We start from the raw sequence: 10,338 nt of genomic DNA, 5'->3' as shown, positions 1-10,338 counted from the left end.
AAAAAAAAAAAAAAAAAAAAAAAGTAGTCTCTGTAGGAAGTACAAAAAGCAGCTGGATTTTGATTTTTTGGGTCTTTGTTAAACTCAATTATTCAATGAATTACTCATTGGGTATCTACCATTGGCAGGCTTACGGCCAGGAGCTTGGCGGGACCAAAATGATGAAGATGTAGTCCTTGGCCTCCTGGTTTTACTTTTAGTTAGGGAGATAAGGTGTATTCCCAAATATGGCAGAAAATGGGGGTATCATGGAAAGATCCAGAACCCCCAGCTGGCAGGTTGTTTGTTCTGCTGTTTTTGGTTACTGATAAGGACCCGGGGGACAATAAGGGAGATGAGGACTTGTGGCTCCTAGAACAGCAGCCAGAGGTCGCAGAAGGCACAGGAGGTAGAGCTACCGGCTCTGGGTTCAGGCAGCTGTCGGGCCACTCGGCAGGAGTGCGTGGGTTTCCCTGTGATGCTGGGCCATGAATGGAACCCCGTGGACACCCAGTCTGCTCCTTTCTGACCTACTCCAAGTGTCTCTTTTGCTTATGCGTCCTTTCTGTTCTTCAACCTGGCTCACAGGTGGCCTGGCACAGCCTAGCCTGCATCTCAGGACCATTCAGCCGCGATTCTCACCCCCTGCTGGGTTCTTAGTTCAATCCCAGAAAAAGAAAGGGGACAAGAGCTACTGGGTCTCACCTGTGGCCACCCTATGGATTGGTTACCCCAAACTGGGTACCAACTCCAAAACAAACAGCCATGGCCTGGAGGGACGGGGTTACAGGACAGAAGCCCCTCGGCTGCCAGGGGAAGGCAGTATGATTCCCAACTCCAGCGGACGTTCAGGAAAGACCTCCAAACCATGTGGCACCCAGGCTGCCCTTTCTGTCCAGGAAACGTCTGATGACAGATTGGCAGAGGAGGTGGAAAGTTCCAGGTGGAAAACAGAAATCGAGGTAGACCAGAACACAGCACAGGAAGGAGGACATTCAGAAGGGAGGTGAGGCCAGGCATGGTGGCTCACACCTGTAACCCCAGCACGGTGAAAGGCCAGGGGCACATCACTTGAGGTCAGGAGTTCAAGACCAGCCTGGGCAACTCAGCGAGACCCCGTCTCTACCAAAAATAAAACGAAATCATTTGGGCACTGTGGTGTGTGCCTGTGGTGACAGCTAAACAGGAGGCCGGGGTGAATGGATTGCTTGAGTCTGGGGGGTTGAGGCTTCAGTGAGCTGTGATCGCACAACTGCAATTCAGATGGGGCGACACAGTGAGACTGTTTCAAAAAAAAGAGAGAGAGAGAGCAAGAGGTTGAGGCCACATCCTGGAGGCATGTAAGTGTGAGCTGGCAGAATGAATTTTACACTATAGGCCAAGGGGAGCCAGGAAGGGAGTGAAGGAACTGGAGCTCACCTCAGGAAGATCCAGTGGGCAGTTTAGTGCACGGCGTGTTAGAGAGCAGAGACTCAGGCAGAAAGCCTAGCTTCTCCTTCTGAAATCTGGCTCCAATCCTAAGTCAAAGGCTAAAGACGTGTACCCCAGAGGGGGGCTACTGCAGTGGTCTTGGTAGAGATCACCAGGGCCTCTGTCAGGGCCTGGATGTGGCAATGCTGTGGGCACACACAGGCAGGGGAAAGAATGCCAGCATGCATGGGCATAGAACCGATGACTGTGAAATCAGGCTTGCTACAGCCATATTCCACTCAATGTAAGATATAAGAAGGGGAGAAGAAGGTTGTGCGTGACTGCTGCGTGGGCAGGAGGAGACTGCTGGCAGAGGGCACCCCACTCAGGTGCTGGGTCCTGGAGGAACCCAGCAGAGCTTTGAGAGGAGACAGTGAGGTGTCCAGCTGTCAGGGCTACCAGGATGGCCACAGGAGAACAGGCAGCGACGAGGAGGTCGGGCAGCCATGATGGACCAAAGTGTGGGTGTCACTCCAGGCCCTGCAGTTCAAGCTCTCATCACAGACACCTTGCTAAGAACAGTGCTGACCCCCAAGAGTGAGGGACAGTAAAACCACACATTTCCTCCTTCAGTGTCTTAGTAAAGGGAAAGGTGGGGACAGTGGCTGTTGAAGGTGGCTGTGAAGGAGAAGACAAGAGGCCGACAGTTAGCACAAGGGCCTGAAAGCCATGTCTGGTGGAAGAAGGGGTGCAGGCAGCTGGCCGCATGGGAAGTCCTGTGTGTAAGCAGCAAGGTCCTGGATAAGAGCATGAGCTACCGGAGGCCCAGGGCCAGGGGACTGTCCAGCCCTGAGTGGAAGGGGTTGGATTTTATTCCAAGTACTTTGGGAAAACCACTGAAGAACCAAGGGAGGTGACTGGGTCCCCCTCATTTTGTGAACACTCGATGACTGCTTGGCAAGACTGGGATAGGATAACCAGTGAAAATCCTACTGCCGTGCCTGAGGGGATGTGGTGGTATCCTGGATTTGTGAGGCGGCCATGCAGATGGAGACACTAGGATCATCCAAAGAATGAGATTCGAGGAGAGAAGACTCAAGGACAATTCCTCGAGTTGTGGCCTAAGTTTACAGTGGTATCAGCTGAGGTAGATGTTTGCACCATTTATCACGGGAAGGCCAAAAATATCAAGCTCTGTGTGTCCACACTAATCTGGAGGTGCCTGACAGGCCTTCAAGCAGAGGTGTGAACCAAGCCCCCATTTCAGTGGGGAGGGTCTGGGCTGGAGAGATGGAACTGGGATTCGTTGGGAACAAATGCTCCGTGCTGCAAAGAAGAATCAGCACTGAGATGACGGATCTCTCAGCAAGGCAAATTTACTTTCTGCAGAGAGGGTGCTACTCGCAACGGAGTGATGGCGAAGGCACACTGAACAAAGGAGGGAAGGAGTTTTTATTTCTAATGCAGCTCATCCCTGCTACTGTGTCCTATCTCCATTGGCTGGAGTTGGACTGCACAATCTAAGCTGAACCTGGTTGGCTAACTTGAAAAGTGCAGGAATATGGTTATATTAGCAGAGAGCGCAGTTTCGGTGGGAGGAACTGTAGCGACGGGAGAGGTAATCTATAGAGTGGGTAGCAGATGTGGAATGTGGTCTCTATAGATAAGGACTGGTGGGGAGTCTGTGGTCTCTGTAGATAAGCACTGGTGGGGAGGACACAGAAAGTAAGGAAGTCTGGCCTTGAAAAAGGGAACAAAGAGCAATGATGCTGAGCAAGTTAACCTTTTGAAGAGAAACTCTTTTTGGATCTAACAATCTCAGAGCATTGGAAGCCAGGGGTCTAGATGAAGTGTCTAGGGCCAGAAGGAAGAGGTGTGGGCCCATGACAGGCACTGGAGCCTCCTGAGAAGAAGAGATCAAGAGATAGAAAGAAAGTCAGGCCAGGCATGGTACTTGTAATCCCAGCATTTTGAGAGGCTGAGGCGGGGGATCACCTGAGGTCAGGAGTTCAAGACCAGCCTGGCCAACATGGTGAAATCCCGTATCTACTAAAAATACAAAAATTAGCTGGGTGCGATGGTGTGTGCCTGTAATCCAAGCTACTGGGGAGGCTGAGGAACAAGAATCACTTGGCCCTGGGAGGCGGAGGTGGCAGTGAGCCAAGATCATGCCATTACACTCCAGCCTGGGTGACAACAGTGAGACTCGGTCTCAAAAATACAAAAAACAACAAAAGTCATGGGAGAGGAGTGTCAAGACAGAGTGACCAGTCTTCTCTGTTGAACGTGGGGGAGGCGTCAAGGGGAAGGGAGAGAGAAATACGCTTGGGGCTGGGCAATAAAAAGGCGATTCTAACGGCAGAGCTAAGAAAAGAAAAATCAGAGGCTACCACAGCCAGTGGGCTTAGGCCATGGTGTAGCTCTATCCTAAAATTAAACTAAGGGTGCAAGCTCAGCTCTGCTCTCTCTTAGAGAGGATAAAAAGAGGGTAACTTACAGCTTTTACTGTGCAGATGACACCAGAATCTGTATTTTGATTCCTGTTTTCTCTTCCCAACTAGAGTTAGAAATGTCACCAGACGCTTCTGCTCATTTTCTCTTCAAATACATTCTCTAACAGCGGTGGCCACATGTTAGACTCTTCCCATTTCCCACAGCCACTCAGAACGGAGTGAGTTCACCTCACTTGCAAATGGTACATGAATTTGGTTCCATAGAGAACAACGAGGGTACAATGGCATTACAATAATGAATAAAGTAAATAAAAAATGAATCCCATGAAACATTCAAAGCCAGGAAACAGGCCAGGGGCGGTGGCTCATGCCTATAATCTCAGCACTTTGAAAGGCCGAGGCGGGCGGATCACTTGAGGTCAGGAGTTTGAGACCAACCTGGCCAACATGTGAAACCCCATCTGTATTAAAAATACAAAAATTAGCTGGGCATGGTGGTGGGTACCTGTAATTCCAGCGACTTGGGAGGCTGAGGTAAGAAAATCACTTATACCTGGAAGGTGGAGGTTGCAGTATGCCAAGATTGCACCATTGCACTCCGGCCTGGTTGACAGAGTAAGACTCCATCTCAAAAAAACCCACAAAAAACAGAAAACAAAACAAACCAAACAAACAAACAAAAAAGCAAAGCCAGAAGTATCACTGCAGTGATACGATCATGGCTCACTGCAGCCTCGACCTTCTGGGCTCAAAGAATCCTGCTGTCTCAGCTTCCTGAGTAGCTGCGACTACAGGCGTGCAATACCAGACCCAGCTATTTTTTCATTTTTGGTAGAGACACGGGTCTCACTTTACTGCCCCAGCTTGTCTTGAATGCCTGGTCTCAGGTGATCCTCCTGCCTTAGTCTCCCAAAATGCTGGAATTATAGGTATGAGCCACTGTGCCTGCCAGGCCATGATTTAGATGGAATAGTACACTCTTTTTTTTTTTTTTCTTTTAAGAGATGGGGTTTCACCATGATGGCCAGGCTGGTCTTGAACTCCTCACCTCAGGTGATCCACCCACCTCGGCCTCCCAAAGTGCTAGGATTACAGGTGTGGGCCACCGTGCCTGGCCGAATAGCATGCTCTTATCACAGAAATGCATTTTACACAGCGTTCTCAATTCTAACCCAGCAGCAGGAAAAGCACAGTCCCTCAAACCTTCTTTGTGAGCTTTTCTGTGAGAGCAGAAGGGACAAGATCATGTTTACAGACATCACAACCTGTGAGACAGATGAAAAAACAAGGGGGCAGGAGAGAGGACAAAGCCACACTGGCCTGCTTCTTAGTCCTTGGGAGTGACCCTGTCCACTTGTGAGGCACAGGCGGTGGCCTGGACCTGACCCAAACAAGATCAACGTGTTCTCCCCTGGAAAGCAGGGGGACGGTGGTGGGCAGAGCGTGACAGCCCCTCCTTTTCTCTCACACGCTTAAAGGAGTCAACCAATGGTTTAATCAAATTCAAATACGGTGTGCCTCACAAGGAAAATAGATGCTACATCCCAGCTGTGGATAAATTCACTGACATCACCGACTGACAATAAATGGATCCCGTATAAGATTTTTTTTTTTTTTGAGACAGAGTCTCACACTGTGGCCTGGGCTGGAGTGCAATGGCACAATCTCAGCTCACTGCAACCTCCACTTCTTGGGCTCAAGCAATTCTCCTGCCTCAGCCTCCTGAGTAGCTGGGATTACAGGCACCCGCCACTATGCCCAGATAATTTTTAAAATATTTTTAGCAGAGACAGGGTTTCGCTATGTTGGCCAGGCTGGTCTCAAACTCCTGACCTAGTGGTCCACCTGCCTTGGCCTCTCAAAGTGCTGTGATTACAGGCGTAAGCCACCGCGTCTGGCCAGAATTTATTTATTTATTTATTTTTTTGAGATGAAGTCTTACTCTGTCACCCAGACTGGAGTGTAGTGGCACAATCCTGGATTACTGCAACCTCCCCTCCCCAAGTTTAATCGATTCTCCTGCCTCAGCCTCCTGAGTAGTTGGGCTTACAGACGTGTGCCACGATGCCCAGCCAATTTTTTTTTTGTTTTGTATTTTTAAATAAGATGGGGTTTCACCACGTTGGCCAGGTTGGTCTCAAACGCCTGACCACAAATGATCAATTCCCCTCGGTCTCCCAAAGTGCTGGGATTGATTATAGACGTGAACCATTAGATTTTAGTAGGTGGCCCCAAACTAACTGCTGTTTCTCTTTTTAATTATTAAACATGTCAAAATAACAAAAGAGTAAATTTCAAATGTTTCACCAAAAAAAATGTTAGGTAAGTGAGGTGGTGGATGGGTTAATGAGCTTGATTTAATCAATCCACCTTGTATACATACATCAAATCACACTGTACCCCATAAACGTATACAAGAATGCATCCATCAAAAAGAATAAAAACTGAAAAAACATTAAACATACCTTGGAATCCTGATACTATTTGGACGATATCTTCATACACCATTAGAGTGGCAGACCGTTCTGGAAGCAGACCGAGGCTCAGAGAAGAAAATACTGCAGGAAAAAGAAACGGATAGAAGGGAATTGTGATACTTACATCTAAGTGCTCACTCTAATTTTGGGGATACTTTGCAGTTTTTGTATCGTCTGATTTCGAATCAATTAATAAGACTAATTTTTAGTTAGATTAGAAAAGACCTTCAAAATGCTACAGGTGTATTGTAAAATCTCATATAACAATTACCTACCCTACAATGGTCAACTTTTTTCATTTGTTGGAAGTTTTCGGTGAAGTAACTGAGCCTGTTCACATTAGGAGTACATTAAAGTTATCATGTATACACTACATGAACGTAGACTAAGTAATGTTAGACGTTAACACTAAGATTGGCTTTAAAGGCCGGGCGCGGTGGCTCAGGCCTGTATTCCCAGCACTTTGGTAGGCTGAGGCAGGTGGATCATGAGGTCAGGAGATCGAGACCATCCTGGATAACATGGTGAAACCCTGTCTCTACTGAAAATATAAAAAGTTAGCCAGGTGTGGTGGCAGGCACCTGCAATCCCAGCTACTCAGGAGGCTGAGGCAGGAGAATCGCTTGAACTTGGGGGATGGAGTTTAAAGTGAGCTGAGATCATTCCACTGCACTCCAGCCTGGGCGACAGAGAGAGACTAGGTTAATGTGTACCTCATGGTAAAAGAATATTCCCCCAACCCTGGGAACTAACAACATGATAGAAATTGTGCTTTTCATTTCTATTTTTTTTTTTGAGACAGGGTCTTACTCTGTCATCCAGGCTGGAGTGCAGTGGCATGGTTATCGCTCACTGAAACCTCGACCTCGCTCAAGTGACCCCCCCGCCTCAACTTCTCAAATAGGGGACCATGGGGGGTCATTTGTGTGGTGTGTACCACCACACCCAGCTAATCTTTAAAATGTTTTGTGGAGACAGGGTCTCCCTATGTTGCCCAGGTTACTCTCAAACTCCTGGGCTCAAGCAATCCTCCCACCTTTGCCTCCCAAAGTGCTGGGGTTATAGATGTGAGCCACTGCACCTAGCCTAATTGTGCTACTTTTAAACTCTTGCTTAAGTACCTGGATTTCTCAAAAAATTTAGAAACTCCACAAATTTCTGGGTAAAACATGAATTTAGGAGAAAAACAAATAAATGCATTATAGAATAATAATCATCACTCACATTACTGAAATTTTACTAACAGGTCCAACATTATTCTAAGTGCTTTAATTTCAGTGATTTATTTAAGCCTCAAAATCGCTCTGTGAAGTAGGCTTTATTATTACTATTATTTCTGAGATGCAGTTTCACTTTTGTTGCCCAGGCTGGACTGCAGTGGCGCGGTCTTGGTCACTGCAACCTCCGCCTCCCAGGTTCAAGCGATTCTCCTGCCTCAGCCTCCCGAGTAGCTGGGATTACAGGCACCCGCCACCACGCCCAGCTAATCTTTAAAAAAGTATTTTTAGTAGAGATGGGATTTCACCATGTTGGCCAGGCTGGTTTCAAACTCTGACTTCAAGTGATCCATCTTCCTCAGCCTCCCAAAGTGCTAGGATTAAGGCGCGAGCCAACGTGCCTGGCCCCTGAAGTGGGCATCATTAACACGCCCATTTTACAGGTAAGGAAACAGGTTTATAGATGAGGAAGTAACTTGCCCAATATCCCACAGCTAATAAATGCCTGGGCTAGGATTTGAATTCCGGAGTTCTCGACCACTACGAGACATAGAAAAGTTGATGTAGAGAGGTAAATGACATTCTGGGAAGACATCAGGATCTAGAAGATAAGTGCGAAGAAGATCAATCACGCAATGCTGGCTTTTTTTTTTTTTGGAGACGGAGTTTCACTCTTGTCGCCCAGGCTGCAGTGCAGTGGCACAGTCTCGGCACACTGCAGCCTCTGCCTCCCAGGTCCAAGTGATTCTCCTGCCTCAGCCTCCTGAGTTGCTGGGATTACAGGCATGCACCACCAAGCCTGGCTAACTGTATTTTTAGTAGAGATGCGGTTTTGCCATGTTGGCTAGGCTGGTCCTGAACTCCTGGCCTCAAGTGATCTGCCTGCCTTGGCCTCCCAAAGTGCTGGGATTACAGGCGTGAGCCACCACACCCGGTCAAGCAGGGCTGGCTCTTAATAGTGCCATACGGCACCAGTGAGTTGGCCGTGGATGTGACCTCTTTTCAATCATCCTCCGCACAGTCAATGTATTTAGCTGTCACCACATACAAGGCTCAGATCTAGATCCTGGGAGGAACAGATCAGTGTTGGGAGCAGCCTGTGCCTTCAAGACTTATGCACTGCAAGGGGGCTAGGATTGCAATAAATAGCTGTATGACAAGTGGGACGGGACAGGTGCCAGGAGGACGGTGCTGCAGAAACAGCCTGGCAGGTCCTCAAATATTAAACACTGAGTGACCCCAGGACCCAGCAATTCCACTCCTAGGTATAAACCCAAGAGAACCAAGAACCTACATTCATACGGAAACTCACACATCGATGTCTGCAGCAGCGTTATCTGTAACAGCCGAAAAGGGGAAACAACACAAATACATGTCTACAAGCTGCTGAACGGATAAAGTGTAGTACTGTCCACAGGAGGGAATGTTACTCATCCGTGGAAGGGAAGGTGCTACTGACACGTGCTACAACGTGGATGAATCTGGGAAACATCAGGCTAAGTGAAAGAGGCCAGACACAAAAAGCCACACGTTCCAAGATTCCAGTTATACGGGATGTGCAGCATAGGAAATCTAGAGAGACAGAGGGTAGATTCGTGGTTTCCAGGGGCTGGGAGGTGTGAGAAACAGTGCGTCGGTGCTAATGGGTACAGGGTTTTAGGGGTGAGGAAATATTCCGCAATTACTCACTGTTGGGAGGAACCCTAACTTAGGTAAATCCCGCATGATCACTTCGAAGGTAAACTATTATCAGCGACCCTTTCACCGAAGGGCACATGCCACCTGCTGGAGAGGAGGAAAGGGCAGCGGTGTCCTAGCAGATCTGCTGATAGAAAGCAGTGCACCTCAAAACCTGGGTGAGGGTTACATGCCACGCCCTGCTAAGTGAGGATGCCTGGGCATTCCCACTCCATTCCAGAGCTCCCATGGAGACCGTAGGCATTTACAAGGCCCTAACCACCTCTGAGCTGACCAGTGTGGGGGGCTCGGAGCTCCAAAATCAACTGTGGTCATCCTGGAGAGGTGCGTGACCATCGCAGTGTGTTTTGAAAATGTTTCTCACCTAAAATATTTGGCACTTTCTTACACAAGGCAGCTGTCTGGCAAACTGTTTCTCAAACCTTATTTCCTAAAGGAGAAAAAAAGGATTCCTTGTTTTACTTTTTCAGGCTCTTTCTTCGAATTCTAACACACATGATTTCTTGTAAGAAGCCTGGTACTGGCAGGGGCTTCCCAGGGCAGAGGGCAGGGACTAGGGCCGCAATGAACCCAGTGCCCAGGTGGGTGGAGGTGGCAGAGAGACGGAGGCCTTCGGGCAGATGCTGCTTTTTCCCGTCACAGAGGGGAGGCTGACTCATGTCTGGAGGTGCTCTTCATACCAAGTGCATATATATATTTTGATACCTAGAGGGAAAGGAACATCTCATTCTACCCAGGAGAGGCAGGAAGATTCCTTGAGGCAGAAAACAGTCCAGCTGGACTTTATGGGATAAAAGATAAGTTTCCTGGCCAGGTACAGTGGCTTACATCTGTAATCCCAGCACCTGGGGAGGTCAAAGCAGGCAGAGCACCTGCGGTCAGAGGTTCGAGACCAGCCTGGCCAATAATGGTGAAAGCTGTCTCTATTTTAAAGACAAAAATTAGCCAGCTGTGGTGGCGGGCACCTATAGTCCCAGCTACTTGGGGTGCTGAGGCAGGAGAATCACTTGAACCCGGGAGGCGGAGGTTGTAGTGAGCTGAGATCATGCTACTGCACCGCACTCCAGCCTGGACAAACACAGTGAAACTCCTTCTCAAAGCAAA

General features: G+C 48.4%; 1 protein-coding gene across 2 annotated transcripts in view; it reads right to left on the bottom strand.

Annotated features, from left to right (window-relative positions):
- Positions 1–10,338, bottom strand: part of FAM171A1 (family with sequence similarity 171 member A1) — a 151,000-nt gene that overhangs the window by 50,827 nt on the left and 89,835 nt on the right. For both annotated transcript variants that reach the window (XM_017529794.2, XM_017529795.2), the window contains exon 3: positions 6,308–6,400. In XM_017529794.2, coding sequence (XP_017385283.1) covers positions 6,308–6,400 — 93 coding nt within the window. The remainder of the gene's footprint in view (positions 1–6,307; positions 6,401–10,338) is intronic.

This window comes from Cebus imitator, unplaced genomic scaffold, assembly GCF_001604975.1.
Source record: "Cebus imitator isolate Cc_AM_T3 unplaced genomic scaffold, Cebus_imitator-1.0 Scaffold61, whole genome shotgun sequence".
NCBI classification, from domain to species: Eukaryota; Metazoa; Chordata; class Mammalia; order Primates; family Cebidae; genus Cebus; species Cebus imitator.
The sequence above is the reverse complement of the archived record's forward strand: the minus strand, read 5'-3'. Positions and strand labels throughout refer to the sequence as shown.